This window comes from Oncorhynchus nerka, linkage group LG26 (assembly GCF_034236695.1).
Source record: "Oncorhynchus nerka isolate Pitt River linkage group LG26, Oner_Uvic_2.0, whole genome shotgun sequence".
In the NCBI taxonomy this organism is placed as follows: domain Eukaryota; kingdom Metazoa; phylum Chordata; class Actinopteri; order Salmoniformes; family Salmonidae; genus Oncorhynchus; species Oncorhynchus nerka.
Genome location: NC_088421.1, coordinates 47,610,840 through 47,637,625, shown reverse-complemented (window position 1 = coordinate 47,637,625; position 26,786 = coordinate 47,610,840). Strand labels below are relative to the sequence as shown.

The following is a 26,786-nucleotide window of genomic DNA, read 5'->3' as shown; positions in this document are numbered from 1 at the left end:
TAGAGTGATGTCACACTGATATGTCCAGGTAAATAAAACAACCATATTAGAGTGATGTCACACTGATATGTCCAGGTAAATAAAACATGTTCCAGAACCATATTAGAGTGATGTCACACTGATATGTCCAGGTAAATAAAACATCAGATGATGAAAAATAGAGAAAAATAGTAGATATACATGAACTGCCTTGTAATTTGACGTCTCCAGTGATGTCTTTTAATAATGCTTTGAAACGATCTCACATTTAAGAGAACAGAGATGATCTCCTCTGAGACCTCTGCTTCAGACTAATTAGACAAATGGAGAGTGTGTATTCAGGAGACAAGTATATGTAGAAACATTTAAAATCCCCAAAACTATGACATGTTTTGTGTGACTTTAATCACATAATCCCAAACTATTCTGTCCTGTTCTACACTGTTCTATTCTATACTGTTCTATTCTATTCAGTTCTATACTGTTCTATTCTGTTATATTCTATCGTGTTCTGTTATATTATACTATTTTCTATTCTGTTCTCTACTGTGCTATACTGTTCTATTATATTCTGTTATTCTGTTCTATTCTATTCTGTTCTATACTGTTCTATTCTATACCATACCTTTCTCTGCTGTTCTATACTGTTCTATTCTATTCTGTTCTATACTGTTTTATTCTATTCTGTTCTATACGGTTCTATTCTATACCATACCTTTCTCTGCTGTTCTATACTGTTCTATTCTATTCTGTTCTATACTGTTCTATTCTATTCTGTTCTATTCTTTTCTATTCTTTTCTGTTCTATTACTGTTCTGTTCTATACTGTTCTATTCTATTCTGTTCTATACTGTTCTATTCTATTCTGTTCTATACTGTTCTATTCTATACCATACCTTTCTCTGCTGTTCTATACTGTTATATTATATTATGTTCTATACTGTTCTATTCTATTCTGTTCTATACTGTTCTATTCCATACCTTTCTCTGCTGTTCTATACTGTTCTATTCTATTCTGTTCTATACTGTTCTATTCTATACCATACCTTTCTCTGCTGTTCTATACTGTTCTGTTCTATATTGTTCTATTATATTATGTTCTATACAGCTTTATACTTTTCTGTTCTATTCTGTTCTATACTGTTCTATTATATTATGTTCTATACAGCTCTATACTGTTCTGTTCTATTGTGTTCTGTTCTATACTGCTCTATTCTTTTCTGTTCTATTCTATTCCATTATAGTGCCTTTTCTGTTCTATTCTGTTCTATACTGTTCTATTATATTATGTTCTGATTACAGCTCTCCATTCTCTATCGGTCTGTTCTGTTACTAATCTACCTAATGGATCAGTCTGTACATTTCACTACTAATCTACCTAATTCAGTCTTTACATTTCATTCTATTCCATTAATGGTGCCTCTCTGACTAATGTGACCAATGGATCTGTAGTGTATCATGTCACTACTAATCAGAATGACAATCTGTGTAGAGAGAAACTGGGAAACCTGATTAGAAATCTATCCAATCTATCGGTCTGTGTACATTTCACTACTAATCTACCTAATGGATCAGTCTGTACATCCCACTACTAATCTACCTAATGTATCAGTCTGTACATCCCACTACTAATCTACCTAATGGATCAGTCTGTACATTCCACTACTAATCTACCTAATGTATCAGTCTGTACATTTCACTACTAATCTACCTAATGGATCAGTCTGTACATTCCACTACTAATCTACCTAATGGATCAGTCTGTACATTTCACTACTAATCTACCTAATGGATCAGTCTGTACATTTCACTACTAATCTACCTAATGGATCAGTCTGTACATTCCACTACTAATCTACCTAATGGATCAGTCTGTGTACATTCCACTACTAATCTACCTAATGGATCAGTCTGTACATTCCACTACTAATCTACCCAATGGATCAGTCTGTACATTCCACTACTAATCTACCCAATGGATCAGTCTGTACATTTCACTACTAATATTACACACTTTTCAATTCACTGGTAATGATAGCAACAGTAGCTTTAATCTAGTGTGTGTGTGTGTGTGTGTGTGTGTGTGTGTGTGTGTGTTAGTTAATGGGCCAAACAGAGGAACTCTGTACATTTCTATTCATTTAGATACTGATTTCACCAAAGATTTCTCCTTTATCATATTTTTTCTCTTTCATCCTCCCTTTCATGATGAAAACAATATAACCATTTATCTCTCTCTGTATTAATGTATCTATTATCTCTCTCTGTATTAATGTATCTATTTATCTCTCTGTATTAATGTATCTATTTATCTCTCTGTATTAATGTATCTATTTATCTCTCTGTATTAATGTATCTATTATCTCTCTGTATTAATGTATCTATTTACCTCTCTGTATTAATGTATCTATTTATCTCTCTGTATTAATGTATCTATTTATCTCTCTGTATTAATGTATCTATTTATCTCTCTGTATTAATGTATCTATTTACCTCTCTGTATTAATGTATCTATTTATCTCTCTCTGTATTAATGTATCTATTTATCTATTATCTCTCTCTGTATTAATGTATCTATTATCTCTCTTATGAATGTATCTGTCTGTATTAATGTATCTATTTATCTCTCTGTATTAATGTATCTATTTATCTCTCTGTATTAATGTATCTATTTATCTCTCTGTATTAATGTATCTATTTATCTCTCTGTATTAATGTATCTCTCTCTCTGTATTAATGTATCTATTTATCTCTGTAGTAATGTATATTAATGTATTTATCTCTCTGTATTAATGTATCTATTTATCTCTCTGTATTAATGTATCTATTTATCTCTCTCTGTATTAATGTATCTATTTATCTCTCTGTATTAATGTATCTATTTATCTCTCTGTATTAATGTATCTATTTATCTCTCTCTGTATTAATGTATCTATTTATCTCTCTGTATTAATGTATCTATTATCTCTCTGTATTAATGTATCTATTTATCTCTCTGTATTAATGTATCTATTTATCTCTCTGTATTAATGTATCTATTTATCTCTCTGTATTAATGTATCTATTTATCTCTCTGTATTAATGTATCTATTATCTCTCTGTAGTAATGTATCTATTTATCTCTCTGTATTAATCTTGATCTATCTAGAGACAATACCACTGGGTTAAAGAATGGATGTAGTTCTATCTAGAGACAATACCACTGGGTTAAAGAATGGATGTAGTTCTATCTAGAGACAATACCACTGGGTTAAATAATGGATGTAGTTCTATCTAGAGACAATACCACTGGGTTAAAGAATGGATGTAGTTCTATCTAGAGACAATACCACTGGGTTAAAGAATGGATGTAGTTCTATCTAGAGACAATACCACTGGGTTAAAGAATGGATGTTGTTCTATCTAGAGACAATACCACTGGGTTAAAGAATGGATGTAGTTCTGTCTAGAGACAATACCACTGGGTTAAAGAATGGATGTAGTTCTGCCTAGAGACAATACCACTGGGTTAAAGAATGGATGTAGTTCTATCTAGAGACAATACCACTGGGTTAAAGAATGGATGTAGTTCTATCTAGAGACAATACCACTGGGTTAAAGAATGGATGTAGTTCTATCTAGAGACAATACCACTGGGTTAAAGAATGGATGTAGTTCTATCTAGAGACAATACCACTGGGTTAAAGAATGGATGTAGTTCTATCTAGAGACAATACCACTGGGTTAAAGAATGGATGTAGTTCTATCTAGAGACAATACCACTGGGTTAAAGAATGGATGTAGTTCTGCCTAGAGACAATACCACTGGGTTAAAGAATGGATGTTGTTCTATCTAGAGACAATACCACTGGGTTAAAGAATGGATGTTGATCTATCTAGAGACAATACCACTGGGTTAAAGAATGGATGTTGTTCTTTCCTCCAGATATAAAAGCAATTAACTGGTGGCATAATGTCATTTGTATCGGCTGAGGCAAAGGTTAGGAATGTCACTAGAGGTTTATGGTTGAGTCAGCTGAGAGAGAGAAAGGGAAGGAGAGACAGAGAGATGGAGAGAGAGAGAGGGATAGAGAGAGAAAGGGAAGGAGAAAGAGAGATGGAGAGCGATAGAGAGAGAAAGAGAGAGCGAAAGAGGGATAGAGAGAGAAAGAAAGAGAGAGAGAGAGTAGATTATTTTATTTTATTTAATGTCAAATGTGTCCAAAAAAAAAGCCTAGAAAATTAGGGAAAGTTTATTAGGTACACCACCCTGTTCACGAAAATGGTTTGCTCTTCCGGACAGTGAGCCACGTGGCCCTGGCTTGTTATATAAAGCAGACAGACCGGGATCAAGGCATTCAGTTACTGTTCCATCAAACGTTAGAATGGTCTAAACCAGTGACCTAAGCGACTTGGAACGTGGTGTGATCGTCTGTGTCAGGCGGAACGGATCCAGAATCTCAGAGACGCCCGTCCTCCTGGACTTGGAACGTGGTGTGATCGTCTGTGTCAGGTGGAACGGATCCAGAATCTCAGAGACGCCCGTCCTCCTGGGCTTGGAACGTGGTGTGATCGTCTGTGTCAGGCGGACCGGATCCAGAATCTCAGAGACGCCCGTCCTCCTGGGCTTGGAACGTGGTGTGATCGTCTGTGTCAGGCAGACCGGATCCAGAATCTCAGAGACGTCCGTCCTCCTGGGCTTGGAACGTGGTGTGATCGTCTGTGTCAGGCGGAACGGATCCAGAATCTCAGAGACGTCCGTCCTCCTGGGCTTGGAACGTGGTGTGATCGTCTGTGTCAGGTGGACCGGATCCAGAATCTCAGAGACGCCCGTCCTCCTGGGCTTGGAACGTAGTGTGATCGTCTGTGTCAGGTGGACCGGATCCAGAATCTCAGAGACGCCCGTCCTCCTGGGCTTGGAACGTGGTGTGATCGTCTGTGTCAGGTGGGACGGATCCAGAATCTCAGAGACGTCCGTCCTCCTGGGCTTGGAACGTAGTGTGATCGTCTGTGTCAGGTGGACCGGATCCAGAATCTCAGAGACGCCCATCCTCCTGGGCTTTTCACGCACGACAGTGTCTAGGGTGCACAGAGAATGGTGTGACAATTAAATAACATCCCGTCAGCAGGCAGTCCTTTGAATCGTGCAAGTTAACAGGCGGGCCGGCAAATAACGGAGCCGTACAACAGCATCTCAGAACGGACAACTCGTCGGTCCTTGTCACGGATTGGCTGTTGCAGCAGACGACCACAGCAGGTTCCACTCCTATCAGCTACAAGCAGGAAGTGGGCACGCGATCACCAACACTGGACAATTGAGGAGTGGATGAATCCTGGTCCGACGAATCCGGGTGTCTGTTCCTACGAATCTCACTTCCTGTTAAGTCATGCTGACGGCAAAGTCAGGATTTGGCGTAAGCAGCATCAGTCCATGGCCCCATCCTGCCTGGTGTCAACGGTACAGGCTGGTGGCGGTGGTGTAATGGTGTGGGGAATGTTTTCCTGGCACACGGTAGGTCCCTTAATAAAAGGGGGTGGTGGGGCGATACCTAGTCAGTCCTGAATATATTCAACTGAAATGTGTCTTTCGCATTTAACCCAACCCTTCTGAATCAGAGAGGTGCGGGGCTGCCTTAATCCACATCCAGGTCTTCAGTGGCCCGGGGAACAGTGGGTTAACTGCCTTGCTCAGAGTGACAGACTTTGACCTTGTCAGCTCAGGGATTTGATCCAGCAACCTTCCGGTTACTGGCCCAATGCTCTAACCACTAGGCTTCCTGCCGCCCCAGATACCAGTCGATCAGTGATTGAACACCACAGTATATCTGAACATTGTCGCTGACCAAACCCAATAGAGAGTCTTTGGGATAAGAATGAACGGCCTGTTGGTAGCATGAATGTACCACCATCACATCTGCAGCAAGCATGGACCAACATCACTGTGGAATGTTTCCGACAGCTTGTAGAATGCCCCGAAGAATTCAGGCTGTTCTGGAGGCAAGGGGCGGTCCTACCCTATACCCAATTGGTTTTCCCTGATAAACAAGCCACTGAGTGTATGCTTAGTTGTCATGGTTAAGACTACACATTGTTTACAGAACACAGCAAATAACATGACCGTAGGCCAACATACTAACATGATGGTAGGTCGACATACTAACATGATGGTAGGTCAACATGATGGTAGGTCAACATACTAACATGATGGTAGGTCAACATACTAACATGATGGTAGGACAACATGATGATATTTCGCTACACTCGCATTAACATCTGCTAACCATGTGTATGTGACAAATCAAATTTGATTTGATTTGATTTGGTAGGTCAACATGATGGTAGGTCAACATGATGGTAGGTCAACATGATGGTAGGTCAACATACTAACATGATGGTAGGCCAACATACTAACATGATGGTAGGTCAACATACTAACGTGATGGTAGCTCAAGATACTAACATGATGGTAGGTCAACATGATGGTAGGCCAACATACTAACATGATGGTAGGTCAACATGATGGTAGGTCAACATACTAACATGATGGTAGGTCAACATGATGGTAGGTCAACATACTAACATGATGGTAGGTCAACATGACAGTAGGTCAACATACTAACATGATGGTAGGTCAACATACTAACATGATGGTAGGTCAACATACTAACAAGATGGTAGGTAAACATGATGGTAGGTCAACATACTAACATGATGGTAGCTCAACATGATGGTAGGTCAACATACTAACATGATGGTAGGTCAACATACTAACATGACGGTAGGTCAACATGATGGTAGGTCAACATACTAACATGATGGTAGCTCAACATGATGGTAGGTCAACATACTAACATGATGTTAGGTCAACATGATGGTAGGTCAACATGATGGTAGGTCAACATACTAACATGACTGTAGGGCAACATACTAACATGATGGTAGCTCAACATATTAACATGATGGTAGGTCAACATACTAACATGATGGTAGGTCCACATGATGGTAGGTAAATATACTAACATGATGGGAGGTCAACATGATGGGAGGTCAACATGATGGTAGGTCAACATGATGGTAGGTCAACATACTAACATGATGGTAGGCCAACATACTAACATGATGGTAGATCAACATACTGACATGATGGTAGGTCAACATACTAACATGATGGTAGGCCAGCATACTAACATGATGGTAGCTCAACATGATGGTAGGTCAACATACTAACATGACGGTAGGTCAACATACTAACATGATGGTAGGTCAACATACTAACATGATGGTAGGTCAACATACTAACATGATGGTAGGTCAACATACTAACATGATGGTAGCTCAACATACTAACATGATGGTAAGTCAACATGATGGTAGCTCAACATGATGGTAGCTCAACATACTAACAATACAGCTAGCTGTATGGTCCTAGTCTCCACATTTCATCTCGTACTGCATTTCATAAAATGGATTTAATCTTTATTTACAGAAAAACCCGAATTAGATGTTTCTCCGTGTTCCAGGCAATAACCAAGACACTGTCAAACCATATTGAAACAATAACCAAGATAGTATCAAAACCATATGAAAATCGACATTGAATGATCTAGTTTAGCCTCGGCCTATACTCAGACATAGGCTAACTATTGTAATGTAGTCATGAATACTTCCTCATATAAAACATGACCTAATATAGACATACTTCCTCATATAAAACATGACCTAATATAGACATACTTCCTCATATAAAACATGACCTAATATAGACATACTTCCTCATATAAAACATCACCTAATATAGACATACTTCCTCATATAAAACATGACTGACCTAATATAGACATACTTCCTCATATAAAACATGACCTAATATAGACATACTTCCTCATATAAAACTGACCTAATATAGACATACTTCCTCATATAAAACATGACCTAATATAGACATACTTCCTCATATAAAACTGACCTAATATAGACATACTTCCTCATATAAAACATGACCTAATATAGACATACTTCCTCATATAAAACATGACCTAATATAGACATACTTCCTCATATAAAACTGACCTAATATAGACATACTTCCTCATATAAAACATGACCTAATATAGACATACTTCCTCATATAAAACTGACCTAATATAGGCATACTTCCTCATATAAAACATGACCTAATATAGACATACTTCCTCATATAAAACATGACCTAATATAGACATACTTCCTCATATAAAACATGACTGACCTAATATAGACATACTTCCTCATATAAAACATCACCTAATATAGACATACTTCCTCATATAAAACTGACCTAATATAGACATACTTCCTCATATAAAACATGACATAATATAGGCATACTTCCTCATATAAAACTGACCTAATATAGACATACTTCCTCATATAAAACTGACCTAATATAGACATACTTCCTCATATAAAACATGACTGACCTAATATAGACATACTTCCTCATATAAAACATGACCTAATATAGGCATACTTCCTCATATAAAACATGACCTAATATAGACATACTTCCTCATATAAAACATGACCTAATATAGACATACTTCCTCATATAAAACATGACTGACCTAATATAGACATACTTCCTCATATAAAACATGACCTAATATAGACATACTTCCTCATATAAAACTGACCTAATATAGACATACTTCCTCATATAAAACATGACCTAATATAGACATACTTCCTCACATAAAACATGACCTAATATAGACATACTTCCTCATATAAAACTGACCTAATATAGACATACTTCCTCACATAAAACATGACCTAATATAGACATACTTCCTCATATAAAACTGACCTAATATAGACATACTTCCTCATATAAAACATGACCTAATATAGACATACTTCCTCATATAAAACTGACCTAATATAGACATACTTCCTCATATAAAACATGACTGACCTAATATAGACATACTTCCTCATATAAAACATGACCTAATATAGACATACTTCCTCATATAAAACATGACTGACCTAATATAGACATACTTCCTCATATAAAACATGACCTAATATAGACATACTTCCTCATATAAAACTGACCTAATATAGACATACTTCCTCATATAAAACATGACCTAATATAGGCATACTTCCTCATATAAAACATGACCTAATATAGACATACTTCCTCATATAAAACTGACCTAATATAGACATACTTCCTCATATAAAACATGACCTAATATAGACATACTTCCTCATATAAAACATGACTGACCTAATATAGACATACTTCCTCATATAAAACTGACCTAATATAGACATACTTCCTCATATAAAACATGACCTAATATAGACATACTTCCTCATATAAAACATGACTGACCTAATATAGACATACTTCCTCATATAAAACTGACCTAATATAGACATACTTCCTCATATAAAACTGACCTAATATAGACATACTTCCTCATATAAAACTGACCTAATATAGACATACTTCCTCATATAAAACATGACCTAATATAGACATACTTCCTCATATAAAACTGACCTAATATAGACATACTTCCTCATATAAAACATGACTGACCTAATATAGACATACTTCCTCATATAAAACATGACCTAATATAGACATACTTATGACCTAATATCAGACATACTTCAAGATGGTAGGTCATAACATGACTGACCTAATATAGACATACTTCCTCATATAAAACATGACCTAATATAGACATACTTCCTCATATAAAACATGACTGACCTAATATAGACATACTTCCTCATATAAAACTGACCTAATATAGACATACTTCCTCATATAAAACTGACCTAATATAGGCATACTTCCTCATATAAAACATGACCTAATATAGACATACTTCCTCATATAAAAACATGACCTAATATAGACATACTTCCTCATATAAAAATGACTGACCTAATATAGACATACTTCCTCATACCTAATAACATACTTCCTCATATAAAATGACCTAATATAGACAACTCCTCATATAAAACTCTAATATAAAACATAAAATGACCTAATATAGACATACTTCCTCATATAAAACATGACCTAATATAGACATACTCCTCATATAAAACTGACCATACTCATATAAAACTGACCTAATATAGACATACTTCCTCATATAAAACTGACCTAATATAGACATACTTCCTCATATAAAACATGATGACCTAATATAGACATACTTCCTCATATAAAACATGACCTAATATAGGACATACTTCCTCATATAAAACATGACCCTAATATAGACATACTTCCTCATATAAAACATGACCTAATATAGACATACTTCCTCATATAAAACATGATGACCTAATATAGACATACTTCCTCATATAAAACTGACCTAATATAGACATACTTCCTCATATAAAACATGACCTAATATAAAACATACTTCCTCATATAAAACATGACCTAATATGACCTAACATAAAACATATAAATGACCTAATATAGACATACTTCCTCATATAAAACTGACCTAATATAGACATACTTCCTCATATAAAACATGACCTAATATAGACATACTTCCCTCATATAAAACATGACCTAATATAGACATACTTCCTCATAAAACATGACCTAAATATGACATACTTCCTCATATAAAACTGACATAGACATACTTCCTCATAAAACTGACCTAATATAGACATACTTCCTCATATAAAACATGACCTAATATAGACATACTTCCTCATATAAAACATGACCTAATATAGATTTCATATAAAATGACCTAATATAGACATACTTCCTCATATAAAAATGACCTAATATAGACATACTTCCTTCATCATATAAAAACTGACCTAATATATGACATAACCTCATATAAAAACATGACCTAATATAGACATACTTCCTCATATAAAACATGACTGACCTAATATAGACATACTTCCTCATATAAAACATGACCTAATATAGACATACTTCATATAAAACTCATATAAAACATGACCTAATATAGACATACTTCCTCATATAAAACATGACTGACCTAATATAGACATACTTCCTCATATAAAACTGACCTAATATAGACATACCTAATATAAAACATGACCTTAGACATACTTCCTCATATAAAACATGACTGACCTAATATAGACATACTTCCTCATATAAAACTGACCTAATATAGACATACTTCCTCATATAAAACTGACCTAATATAGACATACTTCCTCATATAAAACATGACCTAATATAGACATACTTCCTCATATAAAACATGACCTAATATAGACATACTTCCTCATATAAAACTGACCTAATATAGACATACTTCCATATAAAACTCTAATATAAAATATAAAACATGACCTAATATAGACATACTTCCTCATAATATAAAACATAAAACTGACCTAATATAGACATACTTCCTCACATAAAACTTATAGACATACTTCCTCATATAAAACATGACCTAATATAGACATACTTCCTCATATAAAATGACCTAATATAGACATACTTCCTCATATAAAACTGACCTAATATAGACATACTTCCTCATATAAAACATGATGACCTAATATAGACATACTTCCTCATATAAAACTGACCTAATATAGACATACTTCCTCATATAAAACTGACCTAATATAGACATACTTCCTCATATAAAACATGACTGACCTAATATAGACATACTTCCTCATATAAAATGACCTAATATAGACATACTTCCTCATATAAAACATGACCTAATATAGACATACTTCCTCATATAAAACATGACCTAATATAGACATACTTCCTCATATAAAACATGACCTAATAAAATACTTCCTCATATAAAACATGACCTAATATAGACATACTTCCTCATATAAAACTGACCTAATATAGACATACTTCCTCATATAAAACATGACCTAATATAGACATACTTCCTCATATAAAACATGACCTAATATAGACATACTTCCTCATATAAAACATGACCTAATATAGACATACTTCCTGATATAAAAACATGACTGAATATAGACATACTTCCTCATATAAAAACACTGACCTAATATAGACATACTTCCTCATATAAAACATGACCTAATATAGACATACTTCCTCATATAAAACTGACGTAATATGGACATACTTCCTCATATAAAACATGACCTAATATAGACATACTTCCTCATATAAAACATGACTGACCTAATATAGACATACTTCCTCATATAAAACATGACCTAATATAGACATACTTCCTCATATAAAACATGACCTAATATAGACATACTTCCTCATATAAAACTGACCTAATATAGACATACTTCCTCATATAAAACTGACCTAATATAGACATACTTCCTCATATAAAACATGACCTAATATAGACATACTTCCTCATATAAAACATGACCTAATATAGACATACTTCCTCATATAAAACATGACTGACCTAATATAGACATACTTCCTCATATAAAACATGACTGACCTAATATAGACATACTTCCTCATATAAAACATGACCTAATATAGACATACTTCCTCATATAAAACATGACCTAATATAGACATACTTCCTCATATAAAACATTGACCTAATATAGACATACTTCCTCATATAAAACATGACCTAATATAGACATACTTCCTCATATAAAACATGACTGACCTAATATAGACATACTTCCTCATATATAAACTGACTGACCTAATATAGACATACTTCCTCATATAAAACATGACCTAATATAGACATACTTCCTAATAAAACTGACCTAATATAGACATACTTCTCATATAAAAACATGACTGACCTAATAAAACTTCCTCATATAAAACACGACTGATGTAATATGGACATTTTTCCTCATATAAAACATGACTGATCTAATATAGTCATGAATATAGGACACAAGCATATTTTGTCATATACAAATAGCAGAGTGCAGCACCATTTTTTTCCCACGATCTAGAGATATTTTTCTCAACTGGAGCAACATCACACACGCAAACCAGCCACTCACCTGCTGGAGGTACATAAAGGTGAGAGCAGCGCAGGACAGTTGAGGACACATGTCTACGTTGGGCATCGCCACGCACGTTCCTCCCGTCAGGGGATGCTGCATTCTGTGCGCGGAGGCGGCGTACAGGGCTTGCATGCAGCGCGTGAGTCCCGATGCCTGAACCCGGTTTGTCTGTCTCTGTGTTTCTGTCCGCGTGATGAAATGCAGTGCCGTGGGCCCGGTCCCGTTATTTCTTTACCGATGTCAGCCGAGGTTTATTAACGTTCACCGGGTTGTTGTGTGGATTTATTTTCAGAGCCCGGACAGTCCCGTGTCTTGCGAAATAGAATAACGGCCACGTCGAATGCGCGCTGAGTGGGACAGCCTTTCGCGTGCAGAGGAAAGCCGACGAAGAGAGTTTGTGTGTGTCCGTGTGTGCGCACTGGCTGCAATGCGCGCGCGCGCCCGCGTGTGTGTGTGTGTGTGTGAAGAGATGGCGTGCCGAAGCAGCCCGCGTGCTACAGAGCTATGAGAGAATGTGAGTTTGTGTGTATGGAGGGAGGAAATAGAATGCCTGTGTGCATGTCGTGCCCACTGTAAATGTTGCTCTCTCTCTCTCCCTCTCCCCCCTCTCTCTCTCTCTCTCTTTATGTCTCTCCCTCTCTCTCTCTCTCTCTCTCTCTCTCTCTCTCTCTCTTTATGTCTCCCTCTCCCTCTCCCTCTCTCTCTCTGTCTCTCTCTCTCTCTCTCTCTCCTTCAGTCAGATGAACTTCTCTGCCACCGGGCTCTGTTATATGCTGACTATCTTTTCCCGTTACCGGTTCTTCCCGGGCCATCATCCAACGACCGACTCCTACCCCTGCCAAAACACCAACCCAACCTCCCTTGCACACTTTCACTATTATTAAGAGGGACTCAGCCATAGCCACAGTGTGTGTGTGTGTGTGTGTGTGTGTGTGTGTGTGTGTGTGTGTGTGTGTCACGGAGAGGAGAAGGATGCAGCGGAGGACCAGGAGAAGTGACGGTGACTCACGGAGGTGTTTCTGGGGGCTGGACTGGTGAGAGCTGAACAAAGGTGTTTCTGGGGGCTGGACTGGTGAGAGCTGAACGGAGGTGTTTCTGGGGGCTGGACTGGTGAGAGCTGAACGGAGGTGTTTCTGGGGGCTGGACTGGTGAGAGCTGAACGGAGGTGTTTCTGGGGGCTGGACTGGTGAGAGCTGAAGGGAGGTGTTTCTGGGGCTGGACTGGTGAGAGCTGAACGGAGGTGTTTCTGGGGGCTGGCCTGGTGAGAGCTGAAGGGAGGTGTTTCTGGGGGCTGGACTGGTGAGAGCTGAACAGAGGTGTTTCTGGGGGCTGGACTGGTGAGAGCTGAACAGAGGTGTTTCTGGGGGCTGGACTGGTGAGAGCTGAACAGAGGTGTTTCTGGGGGCTGGACTGGTGAGAGCTGAACAGAGGTGTTTCTGGGGGCTGGACTGGTGAGAGCTGAACGGAGGTGTTTCTGGGGGCTGGACTGGTGAGAGCTGAAGGGAGGTGTTTCTGGGGGCTGGACTGGTGAGAGCTGAACAGAGGTGTTTCTGGGGGCTGGACTGGTGAGAGCTGAAGGGAGGTGTTTCTGGGGGCTGGACTGGTGAGAGCTGAAGGGAGGTGTTTCTGGGGGCTGGACTGGTGAGAGCTGAAGGAGGTGTTTCTGGGGGGCTGGACTGGTGAGAGCTGAACAGAGGTGTTTCTGGGGGCTGGACTGGTGAGAGCTGAACAGAGGTGTTTCTGGGGGCTGGACTGGTGAGAGCTGAACGGAGGTGTTTCTGGGGGCTAGACTGGTGAGTGCTGAACAGAGGTGTTACTGGGGGCTGGACTGGTGAGAGCTGAACGGAGGTGTTTCTGGTGGCTGGACTGGTGAGAGCTGAAGGGAGGTGTTTCTGGGGGCTGGACTGGTGAGAGCTGAACAGAGGTGTTTCTGGGGGCTGGACTGGTGAGAGCTGAACAGAGGTGTTTCTGGGGGCTGGACTGAGCTGAAGAGCTGAGCTGAAGGGAGGTGTTTCTGGGGGCTGGACTGGTGAGAGCTGAACGGAGGTGTTTCTGGGGGCTGGACTGGTGAGAGCTGAAGGAGGTGTTTCTGGGGGCTGGACTGGTGAGAGCTGAAGGGAGGTGTTTCTGGGGCTGGACTGGTGAGAGCTGAAGGGAGGTGTTTCTGGGGGCTGGACTGGTGAGAGCTGAAGGGAGGTGTTTCTGGGGGCTGGACTGGTGAGAGCTGAAGGGAGGTGTTTCTGGGGCTGGACTGGTGAGAGCTGAAGGAGGTGTTTCTGGGGGCTGGACTGGTGAGAGCTGAAGGGAGGTGTTTCTGGGGGCTGGACTGGTGAGAGCTGAACAGAGGTGTTTCTGGGGGCTGGACTGGTGAGAGCTGAAGGGGAGGTGTTTCTGGGGGCTGGACTGGTGAGAGCTGAAGGAGGTGTTTCTGGGGGCTGGACTGGTGAGAGCTGAACGGAGGTGTTTCTGGGGGCTGGACTGGTGAGAGCTGAACAGAGGTGTTTCTGGGGCTGGACTGGTGAGAGCTGAAGGGAGGTGTTTCTGGGGCTGGACTGGTGAGAGCTGAACGGAGGTGTTTCTGGGGGCTGGACTGGTGAGAGCTGAAGGGAGGTGTTTCTGGGGGCTGGACTGGTGAGAGCTGAAGGGAGGTGTTTCTGGGGGCTGGACTGGTGAGAGCTGAAGGGAGGTGTTTCTGGGGGCTGGACTGGTGAGAGCTGAACAGAGGTGTTTCTGGGGGCTGGACTGGTGAGAGCTGAACAGAGGTGTTTCTGGGGGCTGGACTGGTGAGAGCTGAAGGGAGGTGTTTCTGGGGGCTGGACTGGTGAGAGCTGAACAGAGGTGTTCTGGGGGCTGGACTGGTGAGAGCTGAAGGGAGGTGTTTCTGGGGGCTGGACTGGTGAGAGCTGAAGGGAGGTGTTTCTGGGGGCTGGACTGGTGAGAGCTGAACAGAGGTGTTTCTGGGGGCTGGACTGGTGAGAGCTGAACAGAGGTGTTTCTGGGGGCTGGACTGGTGAGAGCTGAAGGGAGGTGTTTCTGGGGGGCTGAGACTGGTGAGGGCTGAACAGAGGTGTTTCTGGGGGCTGGACTGGTGAGAGCTGAACGGAGGTGTTTCTGGGGGCTGGACTGGTGAGAGCTGAAGGAGGTGTGGGGGCTTTGAGAGCTGGGAGGTGTTTCTGGGGCTGGACTGGTGAGAGCTGAACGGAGGTGTTTCTGGGGGCTGGACTGGTGAGAGCTGAAGGGAGGTGTTTCTGGGGGCTGGACTGGTGAGAGCTGAAGGGAGGTGTTTTGGGGCTGGACTGGTGAGAGCTGAAGGGAGGTGTTTCTGGGGGCTGACTGGTGAGAGCTGAAGGGAGGTGTTTCTGGGGGCTGGACTGGTGAGAGCTGAAGGGAGGTGTTTCTGGGGGCTGGACTGGTGAGGGCTGAAGGGAGGGTTTCTGGGGGCTGGACTGGTGAGAGCTGAAGGGAGGTGTTTCTGGGGGCTGGACTGGTGAGAGCTGAACAGAGGTGTTTCTGGGGGCTGGACTGGTGAGAGCTGAACGGAGGTGTTTCTGGGGGCTGGACTGGTGAGAGCTGAACGGAGGTGTTTCTGGGGGCTGGACTGGTGAGAGCTGAACGGAGGTGTTTCTGGGGGCTGGACTGGTGAGAGCTGAACAGAGGTGTTTCTGGGGCTGGACTGGGTGAGAGCTGAACATAGGTGTTTCTGGGGGCTGGACTGGTGAGAGCTGAAGGGAGGTATTTCTGGGGGCTGGACTGGTGAGAGCTGAAGGGAGGTGTTTCTGGGGGCTGGACTGGTGAGGGCTGAAGGGAGGTTTCTGGGGGCTGGACTGGTGAGAGCTGAAGGGAGGTGTTTCTGGGGGCTGGACTGGTGAGGGCTGAACAGAGGTGTTTCTGGGGGCTGGACTGGTAAGAGCTGAAGGGAGGTGTTTCTGGGGGCTGGACTGGTGAGAGCTGAACAGAGGTGTTTCTGGGGGCTGGACTGGTGAGAGCTGAAGGGAGGTATTTCTGGGGGCTGGACTGGTGAGAGCTGAAGGGAGGTGTTTCTGGGGGCTGGACTGGTGAAAGCTGAACGGAGGTGTTTCTGGGGGCTGGACTGGTGAGAGCTGAACGGAGGTGTTTCTGGGGGCTGGACTGGTGAGAGCTGAACAGAGGTGTTTCTGGGGGCTGGACTGGTGAGAGCTGAACAGAGGTGTTTCTGGGGGCTGGACTGGTGAGAGCTGAACAGAGGTGTTTCTGGGGGCTGGACTGGTGAGAGCTGAACAGAGGTGTTTCTGGGGGCTGGACTGGTGAGAGCTGAACGGAGGTGTTTCTGGGGGCTGGACTGGTGAGAGCTGAACAGAGAGGTGTTTCTGGGGCTGGACTGGTGAGAGCTGAACAGAGGTGTTTCTGGGGGCTGGACTGGTGAGAGCTGAACAGAGGTGTTTCTGGGGGCTGGACTGGTGAGAGCTGAACAGAGGTGTTTCTGGGGCTGGACTGGTGAGAGCTGAAGGGAGGTGTTTCTGGGGGCTGGACTGGTGAGAGCTGAAGGGAGGTGTTTCTGGGGGCTGGACTGGTGAGCTGAACAGCTGACTGGTGAGAGCTGAAGGGAGGTGTTTCTGGGGGCTGGACTGGTGAGAGCTGAAGGGAGGTGTTTCTGGGGGCTGGACTGGTGAGAGCTGAACAGAGGTGTTTCTGGGGGCTGGACTGGTGAGAGCTGAAGGGAGGTGTTTCTGGGGGCTGGACTGGTGAGAGCTGAGGTGTTTCTGGGGGCTGGACTGGTGAGAGCTGAAGGAGGTGTTTCTGGGGGCTGGACTGGTGAGAGCTGAAGGAGGTGTTTCTGGGGGCTGGACTGGTGAGAGCTGAACGGAGGTGTTTCTGGGGGAGGGCTGACAGGAGGTGTTACTGGGGGCTGGACTGGTGAGAGCTGAACGGAGGTGTTTCTGGTGGCTGGACTGGTGAGAGCTGAAGGGAGGTGTTTCTGGGGCTGGACTGGTGAGAGCTGAACAGAGGTGTTTCTGGGGGCTGGACTGGTGAGAGCTGAAGGGAGGTGTTTTGGGGGCTGGACTGGTGAGCTGGGAGGTGTTTCTGGGGGCTGGACTGGTGAGAGCTGAAGGGAGGTGTTTCTGGGGGCTGGACTGGTGAGAGCTGAAGGAGGTGTTTCTGGGGGCTGGACTGGTGAGAGCTGAACAGAGGTGTTTCTGGGGGCTGGACTGGTGAGAGCTGAACGGAGGTGTTTCTGGGGGCTAGACTGGTGAGTGCTGAACAGAGGTGTTACTGGGGGCTGGACTGGTGAGAGCTGAACGGAGGTGTTTCTGGGGCTGGACTGGTGAGAGCTGAAAGGGAGGTGTTTCTGGGGGCTGGACTGGTGAGAGCTGAACAGAGGTGTTTCTGGGGGCTGGACTGGTGAGAGCTGAAGGGAGGTGTTTCTGGGGGCTGGACAGGTGAGAGCTGAAGGGAGGTGTTTCTGGGGGCTGGACTGGTGAGGGCTGACGGAGGTGTTTCTGGGGGCTGGACTGAGAGCTGGAGGTGTTTCTGGGGGCTGGACTGGTGAGAGCTGAAGGAGGTGTTTCTGGGGGCTGGACTGGTGAGAGCTGAAGGGAGGTGTTTCTGGGGGCTGGACTGGTGAGAGCTGAAGGGAGGTGTTTCTGGGGGCTGGACTGGTGAGAGCTGAAGGGAGGTGTTTCTGGGGGATGGACTGGTGAGGGCTGAAGGGAGGTTTCTGGGGGCTGGACTGGTGAGAGCTGAAGGGAGGTGTTTCTGGGGGCTGGACTGGTGAGAGCTGAACAGAGGTGTTTCTGGGGGCTGGACTGGTGAGAGCTGAACGGAGGTGTTTCTGGGGGCTGGACTGGTGAGAGCTGAACGGAGGTGTTTCTGGGGGCTGGACTGGTGAGAGCTGAAGGGAGGTGTTTCTGGGGGCTGGACTGGTGAGAGCTGAACAGAGGTGTTTCTGGGGGCTGGACTGGTGAGCTGAACATAGGTGTTTCTGGGGGCTGGACTGGTGAGAGCTGAAGGGAGGTATTTCTGGGGGCTGGACTGGAGAGAGCTGAAGGGAGGTGTTTCTGGGGGCTGGACTGGTGAGGGCTGAAGGGAGTTTCTGGGGGCTGGACTGGTGAGAGCTGAAGGGAGGTGTTTCTGGGGGCTGGACTAGTGAGGGCTGAACAGAGGTGTTTCTGGGGGCTGGACTGGTAAGAGCTGAAGGGAGGTGTTTCTGGGGGCTGGACTGGTGAGAGCTGAAGGGAGGTGTTTCTGGGGGCTGGACTGGTGAGAGCTGAAGGGAGGTATTTCTGGGGGCTGGACTGGTGAGAGCTGAAGGGAGGTGTTTCTGGGGGCTGGACTGGTGAAAGCTGAACGGAGGTGTTTTGGGGCTGGACTGGTGAGAGCTGAACGGAGGTGTTTCTGGGGCTGGACTGGTGAGAGCTGAACAGAGGTGTTTCTGGGGGCTGGACTGGTGAGAGCTGAACAGAGGTGTTTCTGGGGGCTGGACTGGTGAGAGCTGAACAGAGGTGTTTCTGGGGGCTGGACTGGTGAGAGCTGAACAGAGGTGTTTCTGGGGGCTGGACTGGTGAGAGCTGAACGGAGGTGTTTCTGGGGGCTGGACTGGTGAGAGCTGAACAGAGGTGATTCTGGGGCTGGACTGGTGAGAGCTGAAGGGAGGTGTTTCTGGGGCTGGACTGGTGAGAGCTGAACGGAGGTGTTTCTGGGGGCTGGACTGGTGAGAGCTGAACGGAGGTGTTTCTGGGGGCTGGACTGGTGAGAGCTGAACAGAGGTGTTTCTGGGGGCTGGACTGGTGAGAGCTGAACATAGGTGTTTCTGGGGGCTGGACTGGTGAGAGCTGAAGGGAGGTATTTCTGGGGGCTGGACTGGTGAGAGCTGAAGGAGGTGTTTCTGGGGGCTGGACTGGTGAGGGCTGAAGGGGAGGTTTCTGGGGCTGGACTGGTGAGCTGAAAGGGAGGTGTTTCTGGGGCTGGACTAGTGAGGGCTGAACAGAGGTGTTTCTGGGGCTGGACTGGTAAGAGCTGAAGGGAGGTGTTTCTGGGGGCTGGACTGGTGAGAGCTGAACAGAGGTGTTTCTGGGGCTGGACTGGTGAGAGCTGAAGGGAGGTATTTCTGGGGGCTGGACTGGTGAGAGCTGAAGGGAGGTGTTTCTGGGGGCTGGACTGGTGAAAGCTGAACGGAGGTGTTTTGGGGGCTGGACTGGTGAGAGCTGAACGGAGGTGTTTCTGGGGGCTGGACTGGTGAGAGCTGAACAGAGGTGTTTCTGGGGGCTGGACTGGTGAGAGCTGAACAGAGGTGTTTCTGGGGCTGGACTGGTGAGAGCTGAACAGAGGTGTTTCTGGGGGCTGGACTGGTGAGAGCTGAACAGAGGTGTTTCTGGGGGCTGGACTGGTGAGAGCTGAACGGAGGTGTTTCTGGGGGCTGGACTGGTGAGAGCTGAACAGAGGTGATTCTGGGGGCTGGACTGGTGAGAGCTGAAGGGAGGTGTTTCTGGGGGCTGGACTGGTGAGAGCTGAACAGAGGTGTTTCTGGGGGCTGGACTGGTGAGAGCTGAACAGAGGTGTTTCTGGGGGCTGGACTGGTGAGAGCTGAAGGGGAGGTGTTTCTGGGGGCTGGACTGGTGAGAGCTGAAGGAGGTGTTTCTGGGGGCTGGACTGGTGAGGGCTGAACGGAGGTGTTTCTGGGGCTGGACTGGTGAGAGCTGAAGCTGAGGTGTTTCTGGGGGCTGGACTGGTGAGAGCTGAAGGAGGTGTTTCTGGGGCTGGACTGGTGAGAGCTGAAGGGAGGTGTTTCTGGGGCTGGACTGGTGAGAGCTGAAGGGGTGTTTCTGGGGCTGGACTGGTGAGAGCTGAAGGGAGGTGTTTCTGGGGCTGGACTGGTGAGAGCTGAAGGGAGGTGTTTCTGGGGGCTGGACTGGTGAGAGCTGAAGGAGGTGTTTCTGGGGGCTGGACTGGTGAGGCTGAAGGAGGTGTTTCTGGGGGCTGGACTGGTGAGAGCTGAAGGGAGGTGTTTCTGGGGGCTGGACTGGTGAGAGCTGAACAGAGGTGTTTCTGGGGGCTCTGGTGGAGCTGGAGGTGTTTCTGGGGCTGGACTGGTGAGAGCTGAACAGAGGTGTTTCTTGGGGCTGGACTGGTGAGAGCTGAACGGAGAGGTGGGGGTTTCTGGGGCTGGACTGGTGAGAGCTGAACAAGGTGTTTCTGGGGTGCTTCTGGGGCTGAAGGGAGGTATTTCTGGGGGCTGGACTGGTGAGAGTGTTTCTGGGGGCTGGACTGGTGAGGAGCTGAAAGGTTTCTGGGGCTGGACTGGTGAGAGCTGGGGGCTGGACTGGTGAGAGCTGAACGGAGGTGTTTCTGGGGCTGGACTGGTGAGAGCTGAACAGAGGTGTTTCTGGGGCTGGACTGGTGAGAGCTGAAGGGAGGTGTTTCTGGGGGCTGGACTGGTGAGAGCTGAAGGAGGTGTTTCTGGGGCTGGACTGGTGAGAGCTGAAGGAGGTGTTTCTGGGGCTGGACTGGTGAGGGCTGAAGGGAGGTTTCTGGGGGCTGGACTGAGCTGAAGGGAGGTGTTTCTGGGGCTGGAGTGACAGAGGTGTTTCTGGGGGCTGGAAAGGCTGAACTGGTGTTTTGGGGGCTGGACTGGGCTGAACAGAGGTGGACTGGTGAGAGCTGAAGGAGGTGTTTCTGGGGCTGGACTGGTGAGAGCTGAAGGAGGTGTTTCTGGGGGCTGGACTGGTGAGAGCTGAAGGGAGGTGTTTCTGGGGGGGCTGGGAGCTGAACTGTGTGAGGCTGGAGCTGAACAGAGGTGTTTCTGGGGGCTGGACTGGTGAGAGCTGAAGGAGGTGTTTCTGGGGCTGGACTGCTGGTGAAGCTGAACAGAGGTGTTTCTGGGGCTGGACTGGTGAGAGCTGAAGGAGGTGTTTCTGGGGGCTGGACTGGTGAGAGCTGAACAGAGTGTTTCTGGGGGCTGGACTGGTGAGAGCTGAAGGAGGTGTTTCTGGGGCTGGACTGGTGAGAGCTGAAGGGGGAGGTGTTTCTGGGGGCTGGACTGGTGAGAGCTGAACAGAGGTGTTTCTGGGGGCTGGACTGGTGAGAGCTGAAGGGAGGTGTTTCTGGGGGCTGGACTGGTGAGAGCTGAAGGGGAGGTGTTTCTGGGGGCTGGACTGGTGAGAGCTGAAGGAGGTGTTTCTGGGGGCTGGACTGGTGAGAGCTGAAGGGAGGTGTTTCTGGGGGCTGGACTGGTGAGAGCTGAAGGGAGGTGTTTCTGGGGGCTGGACTGGTGAGAGCTGAAGGAGGTGTTTCTGGGGGCTGGACTGGTGAGAGCTGAAAGGAGGTGTTTCTGGGGGCTGGACTGGTGAGAGCTGAGGGAGGTGTTTCTGGGGGCTGGACTGGTGAGAGCTGAAGGAGGTGTTTCTGGGGCTGGACTGGTGAGAGCTGAAGGGGAGGTGTTTCTGGGGGCTGGACTGGTGAGAGCTGAAGGAGGTGTTTCTGGGGGCTGGACTGGTGAGAGCTGAAGGGAGGTGTTTCTGGGGCTGGACTGGTGAGAGCTGAAGGAGTGTTTCTGGGGCTGGACTGGTGAGAGCTGAAGGGAGGTGTTTCTGGGGCTGGACTGGTGAGAGCTGAACGGAGGTGTTTCTGGGGGCTGGACTGGTGAGAGCTGAAGGGAGTGTTTCTGGGGGCTGGAGAGAGCTGAAGGAGGTGTTTCTGGGGGCTGGACTGGTGAGAGCTGAAGGGAGGTGTTTCTGGGGGCTGGACTGGTGAGAGCTGAAGGGGAAGGGGGCTGGTTTCTGAAGGGGGCTGGACTGGTGAGAGCTGAAGGGAGGTGTTTCTGGGGGCTGGACTGGTGAGAGCTGAAGGGAGGTGTTTCTGGGGGCTGGACTGGTGAGAGCTGAAGGGAGGTGTTTCTGGGGGCTGGACTGGCTGAGAGCTGAAGGGAGGTTTCTGGGGGCTGGACTGGTGAGAGCTGAAGGGAGGTGTTTCTGGGGCTGGACTGGTGAGAGCTGAAGGAGGTGTTTCTGGGGCTGGACTGGTGAGAGCTGAAGGGAGGTGTTTCTGGGGGCTGGACTGGTGAGAGCTGAAGGAGGTGTTTCTGGGGGCTGGACTGGTGAGAGCTGAAGGGAGGTGTTTCTGGGGCTGGACTGGTGAGAGCTGAAGGAGGTGTTTCTGGGGGCTGGACTGGTGAGAGCTGAACAGAGGTGTTTCTGGGGGCTGGACTGGTGAGAGCTGAAGGGAGGTGTTTCTGGGGGCTGGACTGGTGAGAGCTGAAGGGAGGTGTTTCTGGGGCTGGACTGGTGAGAGCTGAAGGGAGGTGTTTCTGGGGCTGGACTGGTGAGAGCTGAACAGAGGTGTTTCTGGGGCTGGACTGGTAGAGAGAGCTGAAGAGGTGTTTCTGGGGGCTGGACTGGTGAGAGCTGAAGGGAGGTGTTTCTGGGGGCTGGACTGGTGAGAGCTGAAGGGAGGTGTTTCTGGGGCTGGACTGGTGAGAGAGCTGAAGGGAGGTGTTTCTGGGGCTGGACTGGTGAGAGCTGAAGGGAGGTGTTTCTGGGGGCTGGACTGGTGAGAGCTGAAGGGAGGTGTTTCTGGGGGCTGGACTGGTGAGAGCTGAACAGAGGTGTTTCTGGGGGCTGGACTGGTGAGAGCTGAACAGAGGTGTTTCTGGGGGCTGGACTGGTGAGAGCTGAAGAGGTGTTTCTGGGGGCTGGACTGGTGGGAGCTGAACAGAGGTGTTTCTGGGGGCTGGACTGGTGAGAGCTGAACAGAGGTGTTTCTGGGGGCTGGACTGGTGAGAGCTGAACAGAGGTGTTTCTGGGGGCTGGACTGGTGAGAGCTGACAGAGGTGTTTCTGGGGGCTGGACTGGTGAGAGCTGAACAGAGCTGGTGTTTCTGGGGGCTGGACTGGTGAGAGCTGAAGGGAGGTGTTTCTGGGGGCTGGACTGGTGAGAGCTGAAGGGAGGTGTTTCTGGGGCTGGACTGGTGAGAGCTGAACGGAGGTGTTTCTGGGGGCTGGACTGGTGAGAGCTGAAGGGAGGTGTTTCTGGGGCTGGACTGGTGAGAGCTGAAGGGAGGTGTTTCTGGGGCTGGACTGGTGAGAGCTGAACAGAGGTGTTTCTGGGGGCTGGACTGGTGAGAGCTGAAGGAGGTGTTTCTGGGGGCTGGACTGGTGAGAGCTGAACAGGCTGAAGGGAGGTGTTTCTGGGGGCTGGACTGGTGAGAGCTGAAGGAGGTGTTTCTGGGGGCTGGACTGGTGAGAGCTGAAGGAGGTGTTTCTGGGGCTGGACTGGTGAGAGCTGAGAGGTGTTTCTGGGGGCTGGACTGGTGAGGCTGAACAGAGTGTTTCTGGGGCTGGACTGGTGAGAGCTGAAGGGAGGTGTTTCTGGGGCTGGACTGGTGAGAGCTGAAGGAGGTGTTTCTGGGGGCTGGACTGGTGAGAGCTGAAGGGAGGTGTTTCTGGGGGCTGGACTGGTGAGGGCTGAAGGGAGTGTTTCTGGGGGCTGGACTGGTGAGAGCTGAAGGGAGGTGTTTCTGGGGGGCTGGACTGGTGAGGGCTGAAGGGAGGTGTTTCTGGGGCTGGACTGGTGAGAGCTGAAAGAGACTGGTGAGAGCTGAAGGAGGTGTTTCTGGGGGCTGGACTGGTGAGAGCTGAACAGAGGTGTTTCTGGGGGCTGGACTGGTGGAGAGCTGAAGGAGGTGTTTCTGGGGGCTGGACTGGTGAGAGCTGAACAGAGGTGTTTCTGAAGGGGGGGCTGGACTGGTGAGAGCTGAAGGAGGTGTTTCTGGGGGCTGGACTGAGAGTGAGAGCTGAACAGGAGGTGTTTCTGGGGGCTGGACTGGTGAGAGCTGAACAGAGGTGTTTCTGGGGCTGGACTGGTGAGAGCTGAACAGAGGTGTTTCTGGGGGCTGGACTGGTGAGAGCTGAAGGGAGGTGTTTCTGGGGCTGGACTGTGAGAGCTGAACAGAGGTGTTTCTGGGGGCTGGACTGGTGAGAGCTGAAGGGAGGTGTTTCTGGGGGCTGGACTGGTGGAGCTGGAGGTGTTTCTGGGGGCTGGACTGGTGAGAGCTGAAGGAGGTGTTTCTGGGGCTGGACTGGTGAGAGCTGAAGGAGGTGTTTCTGGGGCTGGACTGAGAGCTGAAGGGAGGTGTTTCTGGGGGCTGGACTGGTGAGAGCTGAAGGGAGGTGTTTCTGGGGGCTGGACTGGTGAGAGCTGAAGGGAGTGTTTCTGGGGGCTGGACTGGTGAGAGCTGAAGGAGGTGTTTCTGGGGGCTGGACTGGTGAGGCTGAAGGAGGTGTTTCTGGGGCTGGACTGGTGAGAGCTGAACAGAGGTGTTTCTGGGGGCTGGACTGGTGAGAGCTGAACAGAGGTGTTTCTGGGGCTGGACTGGTGAGAGCTGAAGGGAGGTGTTTCTGGGGGCTGGACTGGTGAGAGCTGAACAGAGGTGTTTCTGGGGCTGGACTGGTGAGAGCTGAACAGAGGTGTTTCTGGGGGCTGGACTGGTGAGAGCTGAAGGGAGGTATTTCTGGGGGCTGGACTGGTGAGAGCTGAAGGAGGTGTTTCTGGGGGCTGGACTGGTGAGGGCTGAAGGGAGGTTTCTGGGGCTGGACTGGTGAGCTGAAGGGAGGTGTTTCTGGGGCTGGACTGGTGAGGGCTGAACAGAGGTGTTTCTGGGGGCTGGACTGGTAAGAGCTGAAGGGAGGTGTTTCTGGGGCTGGACTGGTGAGAGCTGAACAGAGGTGTTTCTGGGGCTGGACTGGTGAGAGCTGAAGGGAGGTGTTTCTGGGGCTGGACTGGTGAGAGCTGAAGGGAGGTGTTTCTGGGGCTGGACTGGTGAGGGCTGAAGGGAGTGTTTCTGGGGGCTGGACTGGTGAGGGCTGAAGGAGCTGAAGGAGGTGTTTCTGGGGGCTGGACTGGTGAGAGCTGAAGGGAGGTGTTTCTGGGGGCTGGACTGGTGAGGGCTGAAGGGAGGTGTTTCTGGGGGCTGGACTGGTGAGAGCTGAAGGGAGGTGTTTCTGGGGGCTGGACTGGTGAGAGCTGAAGGGAGGTGTTTCTGGGGCTGGACTGTGAGAGCTGAACAGAGGTGATTCTGGGGGCTGGACTGTGAGAGCTGAAGGGAGGTGTTTCTGGGGGCTGGACTGGTGAGAGCTGAACAGAGGTGTTTCTGGGGGCTGGACTGGTGAGAGCTGAAGGGAGGTATTTCTGGGGGCTGGACTGGTGAGAGCTGAACGGAGGTGTTTCTGGGGGCTGGACTGGTGAGAGCTGAACAGAGGTGTTTCTGGGGGCTGGACTAGTGAGAGCTGAACAGAGGTGTTTCTGGGGGCTGGACTGGTGGGAGCTGAACAGAGGTGTTTCTGGGGGCTGGGCTGGTGAGAGCTGAACAGAGGTGTTTCTGGGGGCTGGACTGGTGAGAGCTGAACAGAGGTGTTTCTGGGGGCTGGACTGGTGAGAGCTGAAGGTAGATGTTTCTGGGGGCTGGACTGGTGAGAGCTGAAGGGAGGTGTTTCTGGGGCTGGACTGGTGAGAGCTGAAGGGAGGTGTTTCTGGGGGCTGGACTGGTGAGAGCTGAAGGGAGGTGTTTCTGGGGCTGGACTGGTGAGGGCTGAAGGGAGGTGTTTCTGGGGGCTGGACTGGTGAGAGCTGAAGGGAGGTGTTTCTGGGGGCTGGACTGGTGAGAGCTGAAGGGAGGTGTTTCTGGGGGCTGGACTGGTGAGAGCTGAAGGGAGGTGTTTCTGGGGGCTGGACTGGTGAGGGCTGAACAGAGGTGTTTCTGGGGGCTGGACTGGTGAGAGCTGAACAGAGGTGTTTCTGGGGGCTGGGCTGGTG

The 26,786-nt window shown here is 47.3% G+C and overlaps 1 protein-coding gene across 1 annotated transcript in view; it reads right to left on the bottom strand.

Annotated features, from left to right (window-relative positions):
- LOC135564901 (mucin-2-like) overlaps positions 1 to 26,786 on the bottom strand; it is a 112,941-nt gene that overhangs the window by 70,648 nt on the left and 15,507 nt on the right. The window contains exons 3-7 of the mRNA XM_065010988.1: positions 21,591 to 21,841; positions 21,085 to 21,333; positions 15,991 to 16,237; positions 5,115 to 5,231; positions 4,362 to 5,037 (exon numbers count right to left, since the gene is read on the bottom strand). Of these exons, the coding sequence (XP_064867060.1) occupies positions 4,362 to 5,037; positions 5,115 to 5,231; positions 15,991 to 16,237; positions 21,085 to 21,333; positions 21,591 to 21,841 (1,540 nt within the window). The remainder of the gene's footprint in view (positions 1 to 4,361; positions 5,038 to 5,114; positions 5,232 to 15,990; positions 16,238 to 21,084; positions 21,334 to 21,590; positions 21,842 to 26,786) is intronic.